General features: G+C 50.8%; 1 protein-coding gene across 2 annotated transcripts in view; it reads right to left on the reverse strand.

Annotated features, from left to right (window-relative positions):
• CRAMP1 (cramped chromatin regulator homolog 1) overlaps nucleotides 1-24,983 on the reverse strand; it is a 44,968-nt gene that overhangs the window by 11,535 nt on the left and 8,450 nt on the right. Inside the window, exons 3-12 of one of the 2 annotated variants that reach the window (XM_052663303.1) lie at nucleotides 21,538-21,731; nucleotides 19,570-19,723; nucleotides 18,021-18,104; nucleotides 16,536-16,584; nucleotides 5,212-5,297; nucleotides 4,616-4,739; nucleotides 3,518-3,599; nucleotides 2,909-3,058; nucleotides 1,925-2,626; nucleotides 644-821 (exon numbers count right to left, since the gene is read on the reverse strand). In XM_052663303.1, the coding sequence (XP_052519263.1) occupies nucleotides 644-821; nucleotides 1,925-2,626; nucleotides 2,909-3,058; nucleotides 3,518-3,599; nucleotides 4,616-4,739; nucleotides 5,212-5,297; nucleotides 16,536-16,584; nucleotides 18,021-18,104; nucleotides 19,570-19,723; nucleotides 21,538-21,731 (1,803 nt within the window). Of the gene's footprint in view, nucleotides 1-643; nucleotides 822-1,924; nucleotides 3,059-3,517; nucleotides 3,600-4,615; nucleotides 4,740-5,211; nucleotides 5,298-16,535; nucleotides 16,585-18,020; nucleotides 18,105-19,569; nucleotides 19,724-21,537; nucleotides 21,732-24,983 lie in introns of both variants that reach the window. The other variant, XM_052663295.1, reaches the window with a different exon arrangement.

Below are 24,983 nucleotides of genomic sequence, written 5' to 3' on the forward strand. Positions count from 1 at the left end.
ACAGAAAACACGGACAGCAGGAGAAGGGGGCCTGACCCTCCACCAGCGTCGCTCTTTAGAATGCGTGCAGAGTGAGCAATGCCAGTCACGACGATGTATTTTTTTTTTCTAAAAAAAAAACAGTAAGTAAATCGACGCCTTAGGGAAACGGGTTTTGTCTCTCCTGGGGTTTTATTTGCCACATGACTGAATAAAAGACCCTGAACAATTACTTCCCAGACACAACTGTGGACCAGCAGGTAAGCCAGTCTTGCTTTCCAAGATTTGTGTTCAGCTGGTGGGGAATCCCTTAACTGAAGGCCTCACTATTCTATTATTTCAGGGGAAAAGAAAAGCAGCCTTTCTAAGACCCAGAAAGAACCAACCCTCCTCAGGCTCTAAGCCACCAGTTCAGCAGGACACAGAGGCTCCTGGTGACCTCAGAAGACAGATCCCCCAAGGTGAACAGACTGGCCAGGGTCCCCGACATCTCCTGCCAGCTCCCACACAGTACCCCAGGGCTTTTGCACTGGGCCCTGCTCTCCCCTCCCCGTGAGGTGGTGGTGATTTCTCTACCCACACGCCATCCACCAGCCTGTGGCCAACATAGTGGAGCCCCAGGCCCCTGCAGGCCCAGCGCCGCATGTGGCCATCCGAGCCTCACCTGAGGAGCAAGGTACAGAGCTGGGCGAGAAGGCCTTGCTGTGGCGGAGGGCAGCCTGGTTTCGGGGGCAGCGCGGGCTGCGGGAGCTGACGGTCACTACTTTTCCTGGCGGCGTCGTTGACTGCTCCTCCTGGGCAGGCCTCAAGGAGGCTGTGGAGCCAGTGTTCGTCTCTGGAGCCTGGGACAGAAACGGGCCGAGACATTGGCCAACTCGGCACATGGACGATGCTTTTGGAGCAAGTGCCGGGGATGGAGACACACAAATACACTTGAGTGTGGAGGGACAGCAAAGGGTCAGAGGTCACATGCCATGACACATGGTCAGCGCCCCAGGCCCCCAGGAAAACAGCTGCTGCCCTCTGGGAGCCCTCTGCCTTCACTACCATGGTGGCACAGACAGGCTGTACCCCACAGTGACAGGAGGGGACGCCGAGCAGCAAGCCACAGGGACTCACCTTCTTAAAGCCTCTTCTGTGAATCAGAGAAAGGAAACATGAGAATAATTTCTAAAGCTAAACACAAGCACGGCCAAAGAGCCCTCTGCGGAGTCAAACCCCCCACCTCAGGGGTTTCGTGGGCCTGCCTGAGGCCACGGCTCCCGCCGGCCTGGCTGCCATCAAGTGCCTGGGCCCCTAACACACAGGCACCCCTTCTGCGCACCACACCTGTGACTTCACTGCCCCGGCCCCCAGCACCACTGCTCTCCTGCCAGGAGAGCTGACTCTTCCAGCCCATGTGGGGGCTCTGCTCGCTGGCCTCACCAAGGCGCACCCAGCAGGGCACCCTTTCCCAGGGCCATCGCAGCCATTGCCCCTCAAGCAGGAGCCTGGCAAGGAACCCCAGACCACTCCAACCAGCCACCTCCCGGGCAGCTGGCTACCAGGTCCCCGGGCCACACTCCACCCAGCCCAGCCCCTACCAAGCTCTGCTCCCTGCACCCCGGCTGTGCCCCCACCGTTCCCCCCGGAAGACCTTTCCCAAGCACACTGAAACCTGCCGTTCCCAGCTCTGGGCCACGCTGCCCCCCCGTGCCCGTCCGAGGCTCCTCCCCGTGGTCCACACACTTAGGCACAGCGGCCTCCCCACAGGCAGGCACAGCGCAGCCTGCGTGAGCCCCGCAGGACAGGACAAAGGCCTGCACCACAGGGCACCAGGGCCCGGCGTGCACTCCACCCCACTCCAGGGAACCACAGGCCAGCCTCGGACCAGCTCCTCTGGGAGCCCCTGGGCCCGACCACCTGCCCCAAGGCCAATCCCTCCTCTCTGGAGCACCCCACTTACCAGCCGGGGGTTGACCTCAGTGGAGATGAGCTTCAGCAGGCAGCTGAGGAGGCGCTGCTTGTGGGAGGTGGTGGGCGGGGGGCCGGAGCGGGGGCCTGGGGCGCCTGGGCCTAGCACAGCCAGCCAGTCGTACTCGAGCTGCAGCTTGCCGGGCTTGCCCATCATGAGGTAGACCTCAGCCAGCGTGAGGCCCTCCGCGGTCTGCAGGCTCCAGCCCTCCTCGCGCAGCTGCTGGGCCAGCCGGCTGGCCGGGACATCCTTCGGAGGCTTGGCCGTGGGCTGGCCCTGAGGCAGAGGGTCCGAGGGGCTCGCCTTCTCCTGAGGCTCCTCCGCAGGCGTGTCCACCAAGTCTTTAGTGCAGATGTCTGGCTGGAACCCAGGGCTGGACTGAGGCTCCGGGCCGGGCGGGCCACGGACAGGGGACAGGGCCCTGGTCCGGGCGAGGTCGGCCCCCTCCGCGCTGCGGGCCTCTGGGGACGGCCAGGCTGCAGGCCGCGGGTCCACGTGGAGGCCCTGCTCGGGAATGATGAGGTCCTGGCAGGACTTCATGTAGCGGGGGAAGGGGTCCAGCAGGGACAGCTCGTCCTCCAGATCTGGGAGCTGGCCGCAGGAACAAGCTGGTGCCCCGGGCTCTCGGGCAGGGCCGTCCCTGCCCTCTGCAGCGGTGGCCGCTGGGGTCTTCTCAAGCTGCCCCCCAGCATCCTGCAGCCCCGGAGGGAGCCTGTCAGAGGCGTCTGGGCTGCTGAAAATTGCGGCAGCCCCCTCCCCAGGGGCACTTTCTGGGGAACTCTCCCCGGAGCTCTGGGAGGCGTCGGTGGAGGGAGGGGGCCGCCCTCCGGCCTTGGCCTCAGAAACGGCCCTCGGGCACTTCAGCTGACCCCTGGCTGTGCCCTGCCCGCTCTGGATGCCCAGGATCTGGGCCGGGGGCAGCGTGTGGGTGTCCTTGGCGCTCTGCTTGCACCGGCCGCCCTCCTGCCAGTGTACCGTGCAAAAGGCCTTGGAGTGCACCACGCGGGCCACGCCTGGCAGCGGCGTCAGAGTGCAGTTCTCTCCCGGGAACAAGTGCAGCGCCACCTTCTCCTGCGGCGGCTCCGAGAACGAGTCCTGCAACTGCCGCTCCTCCAGCGTCTTCCGCTGAGCCCACCGTTAAGGATCCAGCTCGCGCCCCCAGGCCACTGGGCCTCGGGGAGACAGGAGGGGCACTTCCTTCTGTAGGGGCCCTACACCCATCACCTGCCCTCTGGGCTGGGGACCGCGAAGGACATGAAGATGGAGAGCTGAACTCAAGTCATTTCCCTCAACCTGCTGGCAGGGGTGCCTTGGCCACAGCCCATGGGCCACACAGCAGCCATTCAGGCATGGAGGGCTGTTATGACAAGAGTTCTCACACTGTGAGGAAGCCACAAAGGGGACTCAGACCTCAAGCCCAGAGGACGAAGGGCTGTGGGTTTTAGTTCTGTTCCACACCACCCCATGGCCCAAATGGTACACCCCAGGGCTCTGCTGCAAAGCCAGGACTGAGATGGAGACGCCCCCAGTCTCAGGCAGCAGGTGCTGTGGGGTCCCAGGGCTGCTTCAGTAAGAAAAAGATACGATTCGCACTTCGTGAAGCGCCCACTTCTGCTTCAGGAACTCAATGAGGCTGGAGACCTTCCGATGTAGCTCCACGATCATCCTACACAGAATGGCAGACAGAGGCAGGGGCTGGGACATGCGGGCCCTTCTGGGAGTCCTGGAGGCTGGGGTGTAAGACGCTGCCAGGATCTCAAGGCCCGAGCCACAGCGTCCCTGCAGAGCCCCTGGCTCCTTTCCTAATACCAACCCTTTAAACAGAAAACTGGAGGCCCACGTGAAACTGCAAGAAAAAGCAGGAGAACCCAAGTGCCCCTTTACAGGACGAGGCCTCAACCAGGACAGGGCCTGGCACAACGGCCCTTTCTCTCCTACCAGCTCCTTCAGGAGTCAGACTGGGTCCAGCCTTAATGAAACCCAAGAAAATAAAAATATGTATGGGAGGAATGAAGTCCTGACCCAGGCTACGACACAGATGAACCCTGAGACCACAATGCTCACTGAGAGAGGTCAGACAGAAAGGACCCACATACAGTTTCTGCTGACGTCAAACGTCCAGCACTGGTGAATCTACAAGGACCAGCGTAGGGAGGCTGGTGGGGCCTGGGGAAGGGGCAGGCGGATGGGGAGTGAGTGTTAGGTGGGCATGGGGTTTCTTCTTGGGGAATGAAAATTTCTGCAACCAGAGGTCACGGCTATAACACACTGTGAAGGTGCCCAATGCCCTGAATGGGGCCCTTAAAAGAGCCCAAAGAGCCTGCAGTTAATCTACAAAATAACGAGAACTGGAGAATGACCCATTCTTGGGTGCCTGGTGCATAGCCAGACACACATCAGGGACACAGCAGGAGAAAAAAGGGAGCGGGTCTCAGGGAAAGAGGAGGGAAGACCCTGAAGCTGTTGGCCTGTGACCACGTGATGCATTCACACCCGCTGTCAGCCTGCAAAACTCTAGCCAGCGACGCAAACGCAGCTCCGGAGTCCGAGGACCCCGTGCCGAGGCAGCCCTCACACTACCCTCAGGTGGAGCCGGGGCACTGGGGTGGCTGCTGCTCCCCCAGGGGCCCCTCTAGCCCTGTCCCTTGCAGCTCGCTCCCCTCCAAACGTCGAGCACCTCACCTGAGCCGCGGATTCTGGGCGAGGCTCTGCACGCGGGCCCAGGCGTGGTTGTTCCGTGGCTGCAGCTCCACAGGGACTCTCAGGGGCAGGCGCACTGGCTTCTGGTCTTCTTCGTCACTCAGGCCTGCGATAGGAAGGGGCTTTAGAGCCGTCTGTCCGGGTACAGACGGACCTCGATGATAAGGTGAAGCTCTTGGTTGGACCGCTAAGGTGCCCAGAGAGGAGGAGGGGCAAGCAGCCCTGGGGAACGCTGGAGAGGGTAGGGCAAGGAGCGGCCCTACATCTGCCACAGCCACCACATGCCCGCTATGCCAGGCCCTGGCCTGGCCACAGGAGACTCGCCCTGACACCTCCAATGCACCATCTCAGGACAGTTGGGGCTTCAGAGCTGGACTAGAAGCCTGAGTGGACACATCACTGCGCCTGGAGTCGCAGTCCAGGAGCAATCAACCAGGCTCGGCCGCCACGGGACGCCATGGGACGTTTTCAGCTCAGGCTGGAAATCACTAAACGCAGTCGTCCAGCAAGCCTCCCTGACGGGAACGGGCCCTCAACGCCCGGCCTGGCCCGCCCCAGCGGAGCTGCGTCTGACGTACCATCGGGGTCACAGAGTTTCTTCAGGGCGCGGCACATGGGTGCTTTGATCCGCAGGTTCCTCCCTTTGTACCGGACTGTGGTGGCCCTGGGAGAAGGGTTGAAGGAGCGCTGAGGCCTCAGAGTAGAGTCACTCCCACCCTGTGCAGTGATGGAGGGCCCCGGCCGAGCACACAGCCTGGCCTCCGGGGGTTCTGCTCAGCCCCATGAGAGGGCCCCTGCAGAAGCTCCCAGGGTTGCAGGCAGATGGACATCACACGACAGACAAGGCTGGCTCTGGACCTCCCTGAGCAGGCAGCACGCCACAAAGGGGGTGCCCACAGCTCAGGACGCGCCCTGCCCTCCTGCCTGGCCACGAGTACCCGCCACTGCCCACCCAACAGCCTGCTCCCGGCGGGGGGGACCTGCCCCGCCCCCACCCCACAGCAGATGGGCTCAGCCCCCTCTACGTGACCTCTCAACCCACCCCACCTCTGCCCATCAGGAACATCACTCAGGCCTCTGCAAACCACACTGGGGGTCGAGTGGAGGCTGGGGTCCTGGAAGCCAGCAGGTGGGGGTGCTACATGCTTGTGGTCCCGCACTGACCTGCAGCGGGCCCAAATTCAGTGGGGCAGGCCCTACACATCACAGCTGTGGGTGACTCTCTCTCTGAACACTGCTGTGGCAGCAATTTATACAATGTTCAAATTACATAAAGAAATACTACTAGTAACTAATTAAAGAAAAATAAAAGCCACAAAAAATAGCTCCCTCTGAAAACACATTTGGTACACTTTGGCAATACTCAATAAAGGTAGACTGTCTTCAAGACTGCAGCCAAACAAGGTAGGCCAGACAATTATGAAAGATTGGGGGTGATCAGGAAGGCCCCTGCTGCCTTTATGTTCTTGCTCCACTTGAAAACAGGAAATCACAAATGACGCGTCTTGGCTAGAACTTCCAAATAAAACCACCACAAGACTCCACGGAGCAAGCCCCTAAGAAAACACATTGGCCAGCCACCCAACAGTTGGTGAACACACACAAGCTTATGTTTTACAAAAGGTTCAAGGCTGGTATCTATTGCTTTTATGACTGCTTTGATTTTTTTTACCTATTTTAAAAATTGAACTACAATATTGTTAGTTTCAGAAGCATAGTAAAGAGATTAGGTTATACATGTATATATTCTTTTCTGGTTCTCACAAGATGTCACTATTACAAGATACTGAACACAGTTCCCTCTGCTACACAGTAACTCCGTATTTGTTTTACATATGGTACTGTATATCTGCTAACCCCCAACTCTTTTAACTTTTATCCCTCCACCCCCTTACCCTCTGGTAACCATAAGTTTGTTTTCTACATCTATGAATCTGTTTCTGTTTCGTAAATAAGTCCATTTGTATTATTTTTTAGATTCCACCAATGGACATGAGTTTGAGCAAACTCCGGGAGACGGTGAAGGACAGGGAAGCCTGGCGTGCTGCAGGCCATGGGGTTGAAAAGTTGGACACAACTGAGTGACTGAACAACAGTGTTGGTAATGTTTCGCCTATATTCTCTGCTAGGAGCTTGATAGTGCTGTCTTCTATTTACATTTTCAAGCCATTTTGAGTTTGGTTTTGTATATGGTGTGAAGGTGTGCTTTAACTTCATTGGTTTACATGTGACTGACTGTCCAGCTGTCCCAATACCACTTGCTGAAGAGACTGTCTTCTCACCATTGTGTACTTTTGCCTCCTTTCTCAAAGGTGAATGGACCGTGGCGTGTGGGTTTATTTCTGGGCTCTCCATTCTCTCCCACTGATCCAAAGGTCTGTCTTTACACGAAGATCACACACAGTTTTGATTACTGTAGCTTTGTAGCATTGTCTGAAGTCTGGGAGGGTTATGCCTCTAGCTTTGCTCTTTTCCCTCAGAATTGCTTTGGTAATTCTGGGTCTTTTTGGTTTCATACAAATTTTAGGATTACTTGTTCTCATTTGGTGAAAAACATCATGGGTAATTTCATAGGAATCACGTTAAACCTACAGATTGCTTTGTCCAGTATGCCCATGTTAACTATGTTAATTCCTCCACTCCAAAGGCATGGGATATCTTTCCATTTCCTTGAATCATCTTCGACTTCCTTTATCAGTGTTTCATAGTTTTCAACATAGAAATATTTCACCTCCCTGGTCAAGTTTTGGAGAAGGAAATGGCAACCCACTCCAGTGTTTTTGCCTAGAGAATCCCTCTGGGGTCGCAGAGTTGGACACGACTGAAGCGACTTAGCAGCAGCAGCAGGTCAGATTTATTTCTAAAATTTTAATTGTTTTTCACGCGATTTTAAGCACGATTTACTCTTTCTACCCTTGACCTTAACCAAAGGCTGAGAAGCTATTTTTACTCTTTCTGGTATTTCAGTATAAAGAAATGCCACGGATTTCTGTGTATTAACCTCATGTCCTACTATGTTACTGAATTCACTTTGTAAGTTTGGGTGGCTTTTGCGTGGAGTCTTTAGGGTTTTCTATATAGAGTCGTCATCTGCATTATGAATGACAACTTCACCTCTTCCCTTCCAGTCTGGATGTCTTCTCTTTCTTTTTCCTGACTGTTTTGGCTATGAGTTCCAATACTTTGTTAAATAGATGATGACAGTGGGATCTTTGCCTTCTTCCAGAAGTTAACAGGAAGGCTTTCAGCTTCTCATCGTTCAGCATTATGTTGGCTATAGGTCTGTCAAGATTGGTTCTTATTATGTTGAAATGTTTCCTCCATACCTACTTTGGTGAGAGTCAAATGCTTTTTCTCCATCTCTTTGAGATGACCGCATGGTCTTTTCTTCTGCTGATGTGGTTAATCACACTGACTGACTCATGTGTTGAACCATCCTAGGGACTCTGGGACAAATCCAACTTGATTGTAGCATATGATCTTTTCTGTATGCTGTTGGATTTGTTTTTTTGTTTTTTTTTTTTAATATCAGAAAAATCACTTTATTTCTCTTTCCAAGTAACTAATCCAATTTTTCTCCTCAAAGGAAATTGATAGTCCTACAACCATTACTCAAATTGCATGGTTTAAATCTTTATGTAAAAGTGTTGAATCACTACATGTTATTTTATGTCTATCATTTCAAAATATTTTGAGTTTAACCCCTTAGGTAGTAATAGTATTTTATTTTCTTATGATACAGATTATATTGTATGAATAATTCACAATTTATATTCTATTATTGATGAACAATTGTCCATCAATGGTAGAATATAAATGGGGTCGCAAAGAGTCTGACACAACTAAGCGACTGAACTGAACTGAACTGAATCCTACTCTGAAATTTTTTACATCTTTCGTATATAGACATAGACATGTGAAATGAAATTGCTCAGTAGTGTCCAACTCTTTGTGACCCATGGACTGGAGCCTACCAAGCTCCTTCATCTATGGACTTTTTCTAGGCAAGAATACTGGAGTGGGTTGCCATTTCCTTCTCCAGATGCTGTTGGATTTGGTTTGCTAATATTGTGCTGAGAGTTTTCCATTTGAATTCATCAAAGATATAGCCGGTCATCATTTTTTGGTATTGGCCTGGATTTGTATCAGGCTGATGGTACATTCACAGATTGACTTTGGAAGTGTTTCCTCCCCTCAGCCTTCTGGAAGAGTATGAGAAGGATTAATATAAGTTCTTGGTATGTTTGGCAGAATTCTCCAGTGAAGCCATCTGTTTGCACGGAGCTTTTTTTTTGTTTTAATTGGAAGTTTCTGCTGTACAGCAAGTGAATCAGTTATAGTATCTATATACACAAATGCTGCTGTTGCAGATTAGTCTCTTCAGTTGTGTCCGACTCTACGCGACCCAACAGACTGCAGCCTGCCAGGCTCCTCTGTCCATGCGATTCTCTAGGCAAGAGTACTGGAGTGGGTTGCCATTCCCCCCTAATTCAGGTGATCTTCCCAACCCAGGGATTGAACCCAGGTGTCCTGCATTCCAGACAGATTCTTTACTGCTGAGCCACCAGGGACGCCCATATATATATACACATACCCTCTCTTTTTAAAATTTCCTTCCTATTTAAGTCACCACAATGCACTGACTTCCCTACGCCATACAGTAGGTTCTCACTAGTTATCTATTTTATACATATGAAGGGAGTTTTAAAATTACGGATTCTGTTTCACTTCCAGTGACTGGTCTATTCAAATTACGTTTCTTTTTGATTCAGTTTTGATGGGCTGTTACAGCTAGGTTGTTCATTTTGCTGGTATGTAACTTTTCGTATGTTTATTTAACTTATATGCAGAGTACATCATGAGAAACACTGGGCTGGATGAAGCACAAACTGGAATTAAGACTGCCGAGAGAAATATCAATAACCTCAGATATGCAGATGACACCACCCTTATGGCAGAAAGTGAAGAACTAAAGAGCCTCTTGATGAAAGTTAAAGAGGAGAGTGAGAAAGTTGGCTTGAAGCTCAACATTCAGAAAACAAAGATCATGGCATCTGGTCCCATCACTTCATGGTGAATAGATGGGGAAATAGTGGAAACAGTGGCAGACTGTTTTTTTGGGCTCCAAAATCACTGCAGATGGTGAGTACGGCCATGAAATTAAAAGATGCTTGCTCCGTGGAAGAAAAGTTATGACCAACCTAGACAGCATATTAAAAAGTAGAGACATTACTTTGCCAACAAAGGTCCTTCTAGTCAAAGTTTTGGTTTTTCCAGTAGTCATGCATGGATATGAGAGTTGGACTATAAAGAAAGCTGAGTGCTGAAGAATTGATGCTTTTGAACTGTGGTATTGGAGAAGACTCGAGAGTCCCTTGGACTGCAAGGAGATCCAACCAGTCCATCCCAAAGGAAAACAGTCCTGAATATTCATTGGAAGGACTGACAGTGAAGCTGAAACTCCAATACTTTGGCCACCTGCTGCGAAGAACTGACTCATCTGAAAAGACCCTGATGCTGGGAAAGATTGAAGGCAGGAGGAGAAGGGGACAAGAGGATGAGATTGTTGGACGGCATCACCAACTCAATGGACATGAGTTTGAGTACCAACTACATGAGTTGGTGATGGACAGGGAGGCCTGGTGTACTGCAGTCAATCTATGGGGTTGCAAAGAGTCGGACCCGACAGCAACTGACATGATATTTTCTAATGATTTTTTTAATATTTCTGAGGTGTCAGTTGCCGTTTCTTCTCTCTTCTTACCTCATTTGGGTCATCTCTTTATTCTTGGTGAGCCTGGCTAGAGATTTATCAATATTTTTGTCCTTTTAAAATCCCAACTCTTGGTTTTATTGACTTTTTTTCCTATTGTTTAATTTCTATTCTGCTGACTTCACGTTTTGTTTGTTCTTCTTTCTCTAATTCTTTTAGGTGGTAGGTTAGGTTTATTTGGGCTTTTCTTTTTTTTTTTTTTTGACAAGGGCCTGTATGACTATGAACTTTTCAGGACTGCTTCTGCTATACCCATGGACTTCATATGGTTGTTTTCACTGCCTTTTGCCTTTAGGAGTTTCTCTTTGATTTCATCTCTGACCTATTGATGATTTTTAGTAGCACTGTTTACTCTGTGTGTAATCATTTTTTCCTCAATTCCCTTTCTGTGGTTGATTTCTAATTTCATGCAGTTGTGATCAGAAAAGATGCTTGCAGTAATTTGTTCTCTTAAACGTGCTGAGATTTGTTCTATGTCCTACTATGTGGTCTATCCTAGAGAATATTCCACGGATACTTATAAAGAATGTATATTCTGGGTTTTTTTGGATGTAGTGTCCTGTAGCTAACAATTAAGCCTAACTGTTCTATTGTGTCATTTAGGATCTCTGTTGCCTCACTGATTTTCTCTCTAGAAAATATGTCTACAATGTCAATGCGGTGTTAAAGTCGCCTACTATTATTGCATTCCATCAATTCTCCCTTTGTGTCTGTTAGTACTTGGTTTTTCACTTTTTTGTTTCTGGCTGTGCTGGGTGTGCATTGCCGCATGTGAGCTTTCTCCAGCTGCAGTGCAAGGGCTTCACGCTGCAATGCACAGACTTCCCTTATTGCAGAGCACGAGTTCTAGGGAACATGGGCTCAGTAGTTGCAGCATGTGGGATCTTAGTTCCTGAACCAGGGATTGAACCAGGGCCATGGCAGTGAAAGCACCAAGTCTTAACCGCTGGACTACTAAGAATTCCCTATTGCTTTTAACACTTATTTTGTCTGATATGAGTACTGTGACCTCCATATTCTCGTCATTTCTCACATGAAATATCTTTTTGATCCACTCACTTTCAATCTCTGTGTCTTTCCCTCTAAAGTGGATCTCTTATAGGTAGCCTATTGTAAGTTCTTTTATTATCCAACCTGACACTTTGTATCTTTTGATCAGAGCATTTAGTCCACTGACATTTAAAGCAACTACTGATAAGTATGTATTTATTGCCATTTAAATCTTATTTTCCAGCTAATTTTATATTTCTTTTTGGTGTTGCTTTGCACTTTTCATTTTCCCTTTTGTGGCCTGATGGGTTTTTTTGGTCTCATTCTCAAGTTCCTTTCTGTTTGGTTTTGGTGAATCTACTCCTTGTTTTTGATTTGTGATTACCTTGGTTCTCAAATATGTGAACCCAGAAATTTATCTACCAGCTTTACACTGGCAGTCATATAAATTCAAATACATTTCAAAAGATCTATACTTCCTTATTCCCCACCCCCATATTTTGTGATTTTGAGGTCTTATCTTACATCTTCATGTTTATCCTTTGCTGTTCATTGTAGTTATAATCGCTTTCACAGAATTTTTTTAAATCTATATACTAGCTTATCTAAAGTGATCTTTAGTCCTTTTAATAGATTTCTCTTTCTTATTGTGATATTTCCCTTTCTTATAGACTCCTGCTTCTCTTTTTATTTAGAAAGGACCTCTTACTATTCCTTTTAGGACAGGTTTAGTATTGCAAACACTAAATTCCTTTAGTATTTGCTTGTCTGTGAAGGTCGCTCTCCTTCAGCTCCAAATGATCATCTTGCTGGGTTGAGTATCCTAGATGGAAGGTTTTTCCCTATCAGGACTCTGAATTTATTTTGCCACTCCGTTCTAGCCTGGACCATTTCTGTAGAGAAATCAGCTGATAGCCTTGTGGGGGTTTCTTCGTAACTGACTCTTTGTTTTTCTCTTGCTGCCTTTAGAATCCTCTCTTTATCTTTTGTCATGATGTGCCCTGGAGTAGGTCTGTTTGGGTTCTTGTTGTTTGGGACCCTCTGTGCTTCTGGTCCCTTGGAAACTGTTTCCCACTTTAGGTTTGGAAAACTTTCAAATGTATTTTTGATTCCCTTTTCTCTTTCTTCTCCTCTTGGGTTTCCTTTTACACACAGATCGGCACATTTCATATTATTCCACTGATCCTGTATGTTGCTTTTGTTTTTTTCATTTGTCTGTTCTGATTGGGTGATTTGTTATTCTATCTTCCAGATCAATTATTCGTTTTTCTGAATTATTTAATTAACTGTTTACTGTCTTTAGCTCAGTTTTCATCTTGGTAATTTAATTACCTAATTTTGATTGGCTCCTCTTTATATTTTCTAGATCCTTATGCCAGTGATCTGCATTTCTAATGAAAGCCTTTCTTAATTCCTTCAGCATTTTTACTACCTCCTTTTTGAGCATGGGGTAGACTAGAAAGGTGTATTTCATTATTTGTTCTCTCAGGAGATTTCTCTCATTCTTTTTTTTTTTAAGGATTTAAACGTCTTATTCTTACTAGTCACAACTGATGAACACAAAAGCTTCCCACATGGGCACCACTTAGCAGGAAGAGCTGTCCCAGGAGAAGGGTGGTAGACCAAGTAGAAACCTGAGCAGCCCAGAGTCCATGGTGGAGTGGGGTCAGGGCCTGAGGGCCTCAGACAGAGGAGCTCCAGTAGCCACAGCACATGTACTCAATGATCCAGTCCACTGCCAGCTTGCTTTGGGGACCCAGCAAATATGGCTCAACCAAAACTGGTGTCTCATGTTTGAATGCACCACAGGAAGCAGAGGTTCTCATACCCCGGCCCTTTCCATTCTGTGATCAGGTTTTATCTTCATAGCCTTCTTTAACATAATATTCATACAAGCCTCTACTTAGCGCTTTCTGCCTATAGAAGAGGTCAAAAATAGAGGGGCTTTCTGGCAGTGGATACTGAAGGTGAGGTTCCACTTTCCTTTTCCCTCCTCAGGTTCTGTTTCAGCGCCTGTCATCTTTGGAGCCAATCCATCCAACACTGGCTTCATTAACTAACAGTCACCCAGGAGAGCTTTTCAGCTCTTTCTGACTCTAGGCAGTCTTTCCCATAAGATAATGTGCAAAGATTTTAGGGTCTGTTTGTTAAGAGTGTAGCTGAAAGACCCCTGTGTCCAGTTACAGGCATGGGTTGTTATTCAGTTCTACCAGTCCCTCCATGACTCAGGGGAGATCACATTCCCTCTCTGGTCCTTGGTCTGATCAGAACCTCTGTCACCACTGGATGCCCCTTCTCTATACTCTTGTTCTTTTAACTGGGAGTAGTTCCTCTGGTTTTTCCTTTCACTTAAATTTCTCTGAGCCTGTGAATTTAGGAGAAACAGTTATATGGGCAGGCAGACCCCAGGAGCCAGCTCCCCTCACCGTTGTGTCAGAAGGGGAGGTTCAGAGACGATGAGAGCCTGCAGGGAACATGGTCTCCACTGAGACCAAGTGCTTGAGACTGAACCCCCTCAACTGTGGGGAAACACACACAGCAGAGCACTCCCAGCATGTTCTGATGATGCTGGAGTGGGAACCAAGAAAAACAGGTCAGTTCTTACACAGCTCCCCCCAACAAAGGGTTCTGCAACAAGTGGACAATCCTGCCCCCCCATCCCAGACAAACACAACAGCAGTAGCAAGACTTAAAGAGCTGGGGAGCCATGTCATGTGGTACCTGTATTTGTGATAACCACATTTTACGTTAAACTGCTGTTTTGGGACTTCCTTTTTTTTTAAGAGAAATTGAACAGGGCCTGCTTTATGACTAGAGACCATTCTGAGGTTACGATCCCTTTCCTCTTCTCACAAATCAAAGTTCTAGGAGTGGCTGGAGGCTGGAGCCAGCACAGGGAGGCCTGGCCCTACCCAGACTGGGGAGGAGCACGTGCAGGAGAATCAGGCCCGGTCCTGCTCACACAGAGCGATGGAGAGACCCCTCTGAGTCCTCCATCAGTGACTTCAACAGAACAGGCAACAGAGTAACTCCTCTGTGTGCATGAGAGTCGAGCTTTCCTCTCTTATATTTTTCATTTACTTCTCTGCAAAGTTAACTTGATAAGTCTAATAAACATGTGCCAAATTCTATGCTGCTGGGTCTGCGACCAATGTAATGAGATTTAATTTTAGAGCTTTTCTCAATTCATTTGCTCCTTAATCTAATTCTACAATTTTATAATGAAGGGAGATAGACAGTTATTTGGAAACAGTCTACATGAGAGGCAGGGATGGGAAGTGAGATAAATACTCAATGTTCTGATGTCAAGGACTAGTTTTTCCACAGGCACCTTCCTAGCTCCCCCCAACTCTCTCACTTTTATAGGATTTTTGCTTTGTTCTTCAAAACTGATGTCTGTTGTCAAAAGAACACACAATACATCAATGGAGCAGAATTTAAAGTCTGGAAACAGACCCAACTGTATAGTCAACAGACCTTAGACGAGGGTGAAAAAGCAGCGAATAGGGGAAGCAAGTGGGGCCAGTCCCACTGGACACACCCACAGGCCACAAATTGGACCTCAGCGCAAACAACATGGTGTGCACCAAAGTCAATTCAGAGTGGATTTATATATCAAACCATAAAACTTTAAGAAAAAAACATTGGAAAAAATCTTGTGAACTTGAGTTCTGCAAAGACTTCTCTGACATACTAAAAGCATGATCCAAATACGAAAAAAACAACAAAACAACAAACTGGACTACACCACAGCTGAAAATGGTTACCCTGTGAAGGTCACTGATAAAGCCACTAAGATGAACCACAGACTGGGAGGAAACGTCTGTAAGTCACTTGCCTGACACAAGGCTTGTCTGGAACAAATGAAAGACATTCAAAACTCAGTGGGCACAAGACCTGAAGTGGCACCCCACAAGAGACGACCAGCGAGTCTTCAGAAGGTGTTCAATACCAGCCCTCAGGGAAATGAAGTGAAAAACCACAGTGAGACACCCCTTCACCAGCAAAGTGGCTCAGAAGATCAGACAGTCTGAGCACATCCAGCGTGGGGCGTGTGGGGGCACCCGGAAGCCTCCTTGGAAGGCAAGCTGGCAGTCCCCTGTAAGGTCTACACACACACCCACCACTCCTTCCCTGGGAATCTACGACAAATGTTGGACTCAATGGCCAGTCCTTCACTCTCCATAAACTGCCTGTGTCCTTTACCAGGGAGTGGGGGAAGGATGAACAGACCATGGATCCACACAGCCACAGGGATGACACTCCAGGGAAGGCTCATGCACATACCACCACTCAAACCTTTAGATCCTGGAGCTGACACAGCTCCCACCCGACAGGCACAAGGCAGGCATAAGGGCAGGAAGGCAGGCAGGTCTGACACTGACGGTGCACAGGTGGATGGGGGTAATAAACAACACTGGGGCCGGGGCCACTGGCCTCCAACCATACCCCACACCTCTGGGAAGCTTGGTGTGCCCAGTGATGCCAGCTGGCCAAGCCACCTGCTCCTCCTGGCCACCAGGATGAGTCTCTGCTCTTTTATACACGGTGGTGCAAACAACCTGGTCACTCTCAGGCCTGCTCAGACGGGTGGCAGTTCAGACACAGAGCCTAGGAACCCACTGCCAGCCTCTGTGAGCACAGATGCTGGGCCAGAGCCAAAGCGCAAAAGCACATGGTCAGCCCGCCTGGCAGGCCCTCAGCCTGAGGGACAGGGGCCCACCGGCCATCCAACATCAGGCCAAGGAAGGAGAGCAGCTGGGGTGCCAGCACGGTTGCCAGAAAAACGCACAGGACAGACGGCCTTCCAGAGGCAAGAGGAGCTCCCACACCACAAAGCACGAGACTGAGGAGAAGAGTGAGACCGTGAGAGTGAGGGCCGAGTGAAGACCTGCAAAGAACAGGGATGGACCCCAGGTCGGGGAGAAGCTGGCGCAGGTCAATCCACTCCCCTGGGCTGGCCACCTCCTAACGGGCAGATGCTTAGCTGCAAGGAGATAAGGGTTAACTCTGATGAGTTCAAGTTTTAATGGTTCTCAGTGAAAAAAGGGGAGAAAACTGCATGTATTTCAAGGTCTATATTTGAGAAAAAAGTGCAAACTCATGGGAGCCAGCCTGCCACCCACGCCGTCTACTCACCCAGCCTGAATGAGCTCGTTCAGCTTCGTGGCATTCTTGTCGTCCATGCCTTCGGTGCAAAAACAAACACACGTGAGGATCAAGGTGCCAGGAGCAGAGCCCAGCAAGATTCCATGTGATTATCTTCAGCGCACAATCCAAACCACTTAATGGGGCATCAGAGCCTCCCAGAGTAACATCCATGTCAGCTACAGCCCCTCAGAACCCACATGCACCTGCACTAAGAGCACTGTCCCCTCACCACCAACCACTCACCCACAACTACCTCAGGAGACACCACCCTTTCCTGGGGACCATCATGCCCCACTACGCTTGTCCTGCTGGGTTCCTGGGCTACTTGTGGGCTTGCCTCCAACAGCTCTGCCAAAGCATGGGCCGAGGCCCTGTGTGTTTACTAGAGTGGACGCGCACCACCGCCCCCCCCACAACCCAGGCGACAGGAAGTCGACAAAAGGACAAGGCTGGGGGAGCCTTCTGTGGGGAGGGGTCCAGCTGGGTGACATGGATGGGAAGACCAAAGACAGAGCCCCAGCAGTGGGCCAGCACTCCAGGACCAGAAGTGCTTCTGGGCAGGACAGGGATTCAGGAGCTCAGCAGAGCACTCAGAGCAGGAGCCAGGGGTCTGTTTAGGAGTCCTCAGCCTGCAGGAGGAGGGGCAGGGAGCTGGGACGCCTGGCCCTTCCTTCAGAGGCTCCTGGAAGTCCTGCCTGTTTCAGGGAGCACAGGTCACCAAGGGAATGCCCGCCCCACCAGCCTGCCCACTGTGACGCACTCGGTGGCAGCTCATCCTCATCTCACAAGGTGGCCCTGCAGGGGTGTGCCTTCCCAAGCCATGTTGACAGGCTGCAGCCTCACGTGTACAGTCACACGGGAAGGCCAGAACACCTGTACAGCTAAAAGGAATCTAGTTACGAGGAGATGCTCAGACCAAGGCAAAGGGAGGGTCCCAGACCCCGCAGAGCACCAGAGTTGGGAAAGACCAGGAAGTGGGGCGGTTCTAAATCCAGACCCAGGAGACACAGCAGCTGTGAATGGGCATGTTGTGGATAGGTGTGCACCGTCTGGCGTGGTGGATGTCCTGGGAGACCTGAGTTGGGCAGAAGACCAGTGAGGCTGTGGTGCCCACTGGAAACATCTTACACATGCTGGGTGTGCAGGGGAACATCCTTGTTCTCAGGGGCCAGAGGCTGAGGGGTTCACAGTGTGCTTGGGTGTCTGCAACTTACAGTCCCATGGCTGAGCAAGAAGAAAGCCAGTGTGTGGAGGGGCTGGGGGCAGGAGAGGTAACACAGATATGGCCAAGGTTCAGGCCAGTAAAATCTAAACGACAGTGTGTGAGGTCAATACATCCTCCTTCAATACTTCTACATGTTAAAACATTCTGTACATTAAAATGTTTTCAGGCTGAAAGCCGGGAAGAAAACAAAGAGCCCCAGGACTAAAGCTGCAGCCCCACCGGGAGGAGGCCCTGGGGAAGGTACTCACAGCCCCCAATCTTCTTGCGCAGCTCCCCGTAGCAGATGAGGCCATACAGCTCCTGGGACGACTTCTTGAGCCCGCGGGAGAACACTGAAAACGAGGGAAGGTGCAGCTTCAGAAGGCAAGCATGGACGTGCAGGGCTCGAGGTCACGCCAGGGCACTGGGGGTGCTTCCTGGCTTTGACCCCTGCTCCCTGGACCACAGGGCAGAGTACACAGCAATTTGGTGCTGTTTTTGCACTTTTCAAAAGAAAAAGAGGGAAGAGGGGACCCTAACAGGCAGAGCAATGTCCCTAGAGAGAAAATGGAATGCCCAACATGGTGGGCTTCCACCAGGCGTGGGAGTGTGGGACTACCTCTCTGTGCACAGACCCGGCTGAGCTCCAACGAGGGTGGAGAGTGGTGGGGGCCAGGCAGCACAGACAGATCTGAGAAGCTCAGAACAGAACTGGCAAGACTGACAGGCGGATAGGAGACATCCACAAAGATTCAAAGGAAAGACGGGGACACTGTCACGGGAAGTGCAGTGACCATCACAACCGCGACTGTCTGGAGCTTGGTCCACAGTCCCGAGAGCCCTGTTGCTGGCCGTGGCATCAAGAAAGGACTTCTCCAGGGCAGAGAACAGCAAACCACGGCTTGCGAGCCAGACCCAGCCAGGGCTCTCTATAAACATGCAAATGCAGCAGCAGCAGCAGCAGCAGCAGCACACAGTCCTCCACGCCCCGTCCACGTGAGCGAGGAAGCAGGATGAAGCAGTTTCAGTAGACAGTAACCCTCCAAAGCCAGACTTCTTATACAAGGACAGTTTGGACCACCCCTGGGCCTTTCCAGGCTGGAGGAAGCCCCGGCCCTGGGACCCTGACCACAGGGAGAAGCAGCGGGAAAGCCGGAGGGGTCATCCGGGAGGTGAGAACTTGCTGCCCGGCCAAAGACCACCTGCGAGGCACAGGCAGAGTTCACAGGAGTGGTGTGAGCACGGCCACCACAGTCGTCCTGCATCAGCACTGCTGCTGATGGGGAGTGTCAGAACCGGGCGGTCACAGGAGGGACTGAGCCATGAGAAGTGGCAGAAATGACACGGACACGGCTCTCCCAGCGTGTGGACCAAGGAGGCGGCAATGCCTCCCCGGGGACAGAGACGCTAACGGAAGGGGTACTCTGAGCAGCAGTCAGGACTGCACCTGGCATGACCTAGACGTGTGACTTAAAGACAGTACCACACAAACCAGACTCAAACATAGGCGACGAGGGCATGGGAAAGCCCTGGATGGCCAGCCCCCCACCCCCAGCCCTCCACGCCAGGCCCGGCCCACTCCTAACCCACCAGGGCCCCCTGGGGAGAAGGGCGGGGAATGAAGAGGTAGGATCCAGGACCATGGTACCCTCCCTCCCAGCAAGTGAGCCAGGCACCCAGACGCCACAGGCGTCCTCGCAGTTCAGCCCAACCGCCAGCCACAAGGCCTCCTGCCAGCAGGCGTGCTGAGCCGAGAACACGCCAGGCCACGTGCTGGGTGGGCACGGGGCCAGGGAGAGGCGGGCAGGCGGCGCTCACCGTTGTCGAAGTCGATGTACTTGGTGATCTTGTGCCATGTGCGATAGTAGAAGTGCCGCACCTGCTCCTTGTTCTTCACCATGCCGGCCGGCCTGCCCTTCTTCCGGTACTTCAGCGCGATGTTGTTCTGGATGGCCTCAAAGTCCTTCCCGTGCTACAAGACAGAGCCCGCGGCACACACACGGCAGTCACGACGAGGCAGCCTCTAGACAAGGCAGACGCTTCACAGATCTTATTGGGCATGACCTGCAGCCCGGCTTCGCCACAACCTCAGGTTTCCATCAGAACAATGGACAAAGCAGCAACAGAACGACCTTAACAGGTGGGTACCAAGAGGCAAGGAGCCCAGAGCAGGAGACACGTAAAGCTTATCACTTGGACAAAGAGCTTAACCTCTAGACTTCTTTAGAGCCCATGAAATGAGACACCCCCATAACAATAATCAGCAGATATGACAGGATGGAGGAGCTCAGGGTGCTGTGTATCTAGTATCTTAAAACAACGCATCAACTATTCAGAAATAGTCTCACCAATTCACTCATACAAAAGGTACTAACAGGATCACACAGAATGTGCTCTGAATACAGCTGCGGACCTTCCTTCAGCAACTCCACGCAGAAGCCAAGTACAGCTTAGATTTTTTAGGACAGAATTTACACTCCAGAGAACACAGTGTCAATGCTGTCCAGGTACTGCCCATGACTGAAACTCTCATCAACACAAAGCAAGCAAGAGCATGGGAAGGGACCTGGAGGTAACAGCACGCCAGCAGCAATGAGCACCATGGGTGCCCAAGGCTTGGCTTCTAAATCCCACTTTCCAAAAGGAACAGAGTTCCTTGGGAAAACGGGCATGGCCAAGTCTGGGGCAAGAAAAACACCAGGAATGTCTAGAGCATCCTGTGGTGCCAGAGAGAAAGGTCAGGTTGAACGGAAACATGTTAGAAGGACACAGGAGCCAACATAAATGGAGAAGGGAGAGCTCCTGGCGTGGGGTTCCCAATTAATAAATGTACATAGAATAAGGGAGCCAGAAGGTTGTCACTGGGCACACACCACAGTAATAGTTGTTCCAGTAAGCAGCAGCATTGGTTGCTTACGTTAGAAGAAGGAAAATGATGCGAAACAGGGTATTCATAGTTTCAAAGTTAAAAAAAAAAGAGGAAGACTTGGCAGGGGAGACCCTGAGATATGCAACCTGAATGCAGAGACCAAGGTTCACATAGCAGGCCCAAGAGCACAACACAGGATCCCACAAGGACACACCAAGGATGCACAGCACTCCTGCGGCACTCTCAACACAAAGCTTAAGCTCAACCACAAGGAAATGTCAGGTGAGCCCAACACTTCACAAGAGACCAAGGTAAAAAGAGGAGACTGAGGGACCTGTCCCAACTGGGAGGAGCCAACCACAATGTGGGTCAATGTGACCTGGGGGAGGACCCCAGAGGAAACACTGATGACATCAGGTTGATCCTCCTCACTATGTGGTCACCCTGCAGTCATGAGGGTATCAGGGAAGCAGGAAAAGGGAATGTGAACATTCCCTGGATTCTTTTTGTGGTTTTTCCAACTCTGAAATCATTTCAAAGTTTAAGATCAAAAAGTATAAATCCTAAAGAATGAATACTCATTCTCTGTGTTAAAAGAAACAATGGCAGGTGAGCCAGGACAAGACAGAGTTGCACATGAAGTGCCTCCTCCAGCATCTAGCTCAGGTACTTCCTCTCCCACAAAACTGCCACCAGGTGTAAGGGGAAGGCCCAGAGGGACGGGCACCACTCTGGGCCACTGGAGAGCATCTTAGAAGAGAGAAGCAAAGACACTTCCTAACAGCCACCTCACTAGAAACAGCTTTGAAGGTCACACCAAGGAGCTGAAGGGCCAAGGTCAGAGGGCAAGGCCTAGGGCCACCAAGTGGGGTATGACGGGGGAGCCCCACTGGCCCTGCAGGCTCCAGGAAGCTTACCTCATACAGCCCCTCAAAGAAGGTGTTTTTGTCCTCTGTGCTCCAGGACTCCCACTGCCGCCGAACCTTCTTGCCTTCCTCCTTCTCCCCACCCGAAGACCCCAGGTTCCTGGAGGAGGAGCGAGAGCCCCCTGCAGGGGCGGCAGGGGCAACCCCAGGCCCATTTGCAGCCGATGATCCGCCACCATCAGCTCCTTGGAGAGAAAGAACCTTACAGTGAGTGATCTGTTACCAAAAGAAGCTGCCCCAGGCCCTGCCCCCAGCAAGTGAGTGACATGGTCCTGCCCTGATCTCTGACCCTCGTGAACGTTTAAACAGTGAGAAAAAGGAAACAGAGCATTTATGTGGCACCACTGACAGTACAAGGACAAGGCCTTGCTGAGGCACTCAGCACCTGTCTTTCTCAAATGAAGTTTTGGGTAAAATAATTATATTTTCAAGCAAACAAACGGAAATTCAAAATCAAGACAACGTCTACATGTGTGTAAGACACTACCTTCTTAAAGCTACAATTGGAACTTCAAAATATGGGCCACACGACCCCACAGAACCTTTTAAAAGTCTCAAAACTCCTGTTTTTCTTGATCACTTTTTATCAACAAAGTCTGGTGTTCTGAGAGTGAGTGACAACCCACACACGCTTTTGATGCGCCAGTTCCGTATCTTGAGATGAGTCCTTGCAGACGCTGCTGGAGGCGGCAGCACATAAGTCCAGCATGGGGGTCCAAGCCAGGCCCAGGCCCAGAGCTCCAGGCTCCCAGGAGGGCACAGGCAGTGAGGCCAAGGCAAAGGGCACAGATAACCATACACTTTACTTTAACCCAGCCCTCCCACCCATTCCAGTTCTTTCCTCTCAGATGGAAGGGGAACTCCCAGCGTATTTTTGTGATAACCAGTATTCTCTTTTCTCAGAACCACAGGGCCATCCAATGGTTAGAATCTGCAAACTCTAAATGACAAGGGTAAAAATAAGATCATAAAAACAAAAGTGCTTCAAACAGGAAAAGCTAAACAAGTGCAGATAACTGTTAAAATGCTTTCTTGATGAGATAATCATAAGCTTTTCTGTCAGATCCCCTTCCCGGTCAGTTTGCTGGGGGCCCTCCCTGGGCAGACACGTGCTCACTGGGAACTCGGGGACATGTTTCCCTCACCCCTTCGAGAGGGTTCTGCCTCCAAAGGGAATAAAAGACAATCGTGAGAAATAAAAGTAGTGACAAATTAAAAGTGATTCCATGCATGCTTGCAAAGACCACCCCTGCAAAATCCAAGTGCAAGGGGCTGTCTGGGGCCCCGGGCAGGCCTGAGTCACTCTCCCCTCTGATGCCTCACTGTGCCTTTCAAGGTGCAGATCCTCGTAATCATATCGACACGTGTGTGCTCCGTCGCTCAGTCGTGCCTGACTCTTTTCAACCCCATGGACTATATAGCCCGTCAGGTTCCTCTGTCCATGGAATTTTCCAAGTAAGAGTAATGGAGTGGGTTGCCATTTCCAGTTGATCTTCAGACCCAAGGATCGACCCTGCATATCTTGCATCTCCTGCATCGGCAGGCAGACTCTTTACCACTGAGCCACCTGAGAAGGCCTAGCGTCAACGTAAGCAGTATCTAAAAAAGCTGGTCCTATCAGTCAGCTACTGGGCATGAGAATGTATTCATATGCGTAGAAAAACCACCCAGGTACATGGAATGCGCTTGATTCTCCTGTGGGGAAAGGTGTTATCAGGCCAGTGGGCCACCTTCAGAAAGCAACATGCTCAGGTAACAGAATTCACAATTTATCAGAGCTGTACAGCCCAATTAGATGATCACTAATGAGGCTACTCAAATTTAAATCTTAATTAAATAAAACCCCAGTTCCTTAGTCACACCAGCCACAGCTCTAGCGGTCAGGGTCCACAGGGGGCCAGGGGTTCCCATGCCAGACAGCGCGGGAGGGACCCTTCTGTCACTGTACCTGTATGTTCACCCCTCGCATCCTAGACACAGTTAGGGAGGACAAGCCAGTCCCAAGCTGCTTCCTTCCGCTTCGTGAGGCTCAGCAGACCTGTACCTCAGGATCTCCGGGCACAGAGTGGGGGAAGGACGCCCTCACCACAGGACCTGACTTTGTCAGTTCCTCACCAAACCAAACCCAACCCCTGACCTAACTCATGAGCCCGGCATGTCCCAAGATGTTTCAACAGGCGAGGCAACTCAGCTCGTGTGCAGGGATCGTCGGTTTCGTTCCACTGTGTGCAGGTCAGAGACGCTTCTCCACGAGCTCAAGATCAGGTCACGGGTGCCATTTAAAACCCACTCTCAAATAAAAGAAATTCTGGTTGACTTGGAGCCCATAACTCCTCATGAGTACTCCTCTGAGGAAGCGCTGTCTGTCCACCTCTGCACCACCCACATAAAGGATTTCAGAGTCATTTTCAACTTCTGACAACACGTTCACTAAACCCTCCTTTTCCAAGACAAAGGCAACTTGCTAACAATCACAGCTCAGGTTTAGCTTTGCCAGCCCACACTGGTGTCAACGTACTTGAAATAACACACATTTTTGAAAATTCTATTAACGCAGGCCTCCTGCTGGCTTTTGCGAGATTTCGCTGGTGACCCGCAACAAGGAGGATGAACAGTGACGGAAAACTGAATGGAAGCATCTCTGGGTCTGGAGGGACCTCAGGGGTACCCACAGAATACACCAAACCAGCAGACGTGAAGAAAAGGGCGACTTAAAAGCTGTTCCGAGGAGGTCCTTGAGGCCACCAACCACACCCTCTTCAAGGCCAGAGGTCAGAGCAGCGATGCTCAGCCTTTCCTGCTCAGGTTTCAAAAACAGTTCATCCTCAGTAGAGGAAAATAAAGCTAAGGACCCTCAGGCGACCGTTTCCACATCTGCTGCTCGTCACTCTAGACTTTGAATGCTTCTCAGAAATAGAGTAAAATCACAAAACTTCATGGGGGGAGAGAACACAGCACCTGGTACATCCCTGAAAATTCAGATGAGAAGGAGGAAGAACGGCGGCCCACCTGAGCTCTGGTTCCTTCGAGCGCTGCAACTCAAGCGGGAAAAGACAGGCAGGATCAGAGACACTGGGAGAACGAGATGGTTACCAGGAAAAGTCCAGACAGAAAGAGTGATGTCTGAAGGGGGAGGACAGAGAAGCCAGCGAGAAGAATGGAGGCGCAGGAAGGCAAAGGGGGGCAGGGGACGTGGAGAAGACAACTCTGAGCAAGCCTTAGTGGGCGTGGGGCTCTCCCTGGGGTGGGCGTGGGCATGCACAGGCCCCAAGTCAACGCGACACCTGCAACCGTGCTTGAGGCCACAAAGAGTTTAGTCAGAACCTGCAAGTGAGAAGTCAGCATTGGGAAGGCAGGAGGGAAAGCATGCACGAGACCGGAGCCTGGCAGCCTCTCTGTACCTCAGAGCAGGAACGGCTGCGTCAGGCCTCACAGTG

Source organism: Budorcas taxicolor, chromosome 2 (assembly GCF_023091745.1).
Source record: "Budorcas taxicolor isolate Tak-1 chromosome 2, Takin1.1, whole genome shotgun sequence".
Lineage (NCBI taxonomy): Eukaryota > Metazoa > Chordata > Mammalia > Artiodactyla > Bovidae > Budorcas > Budorcas taxicolor.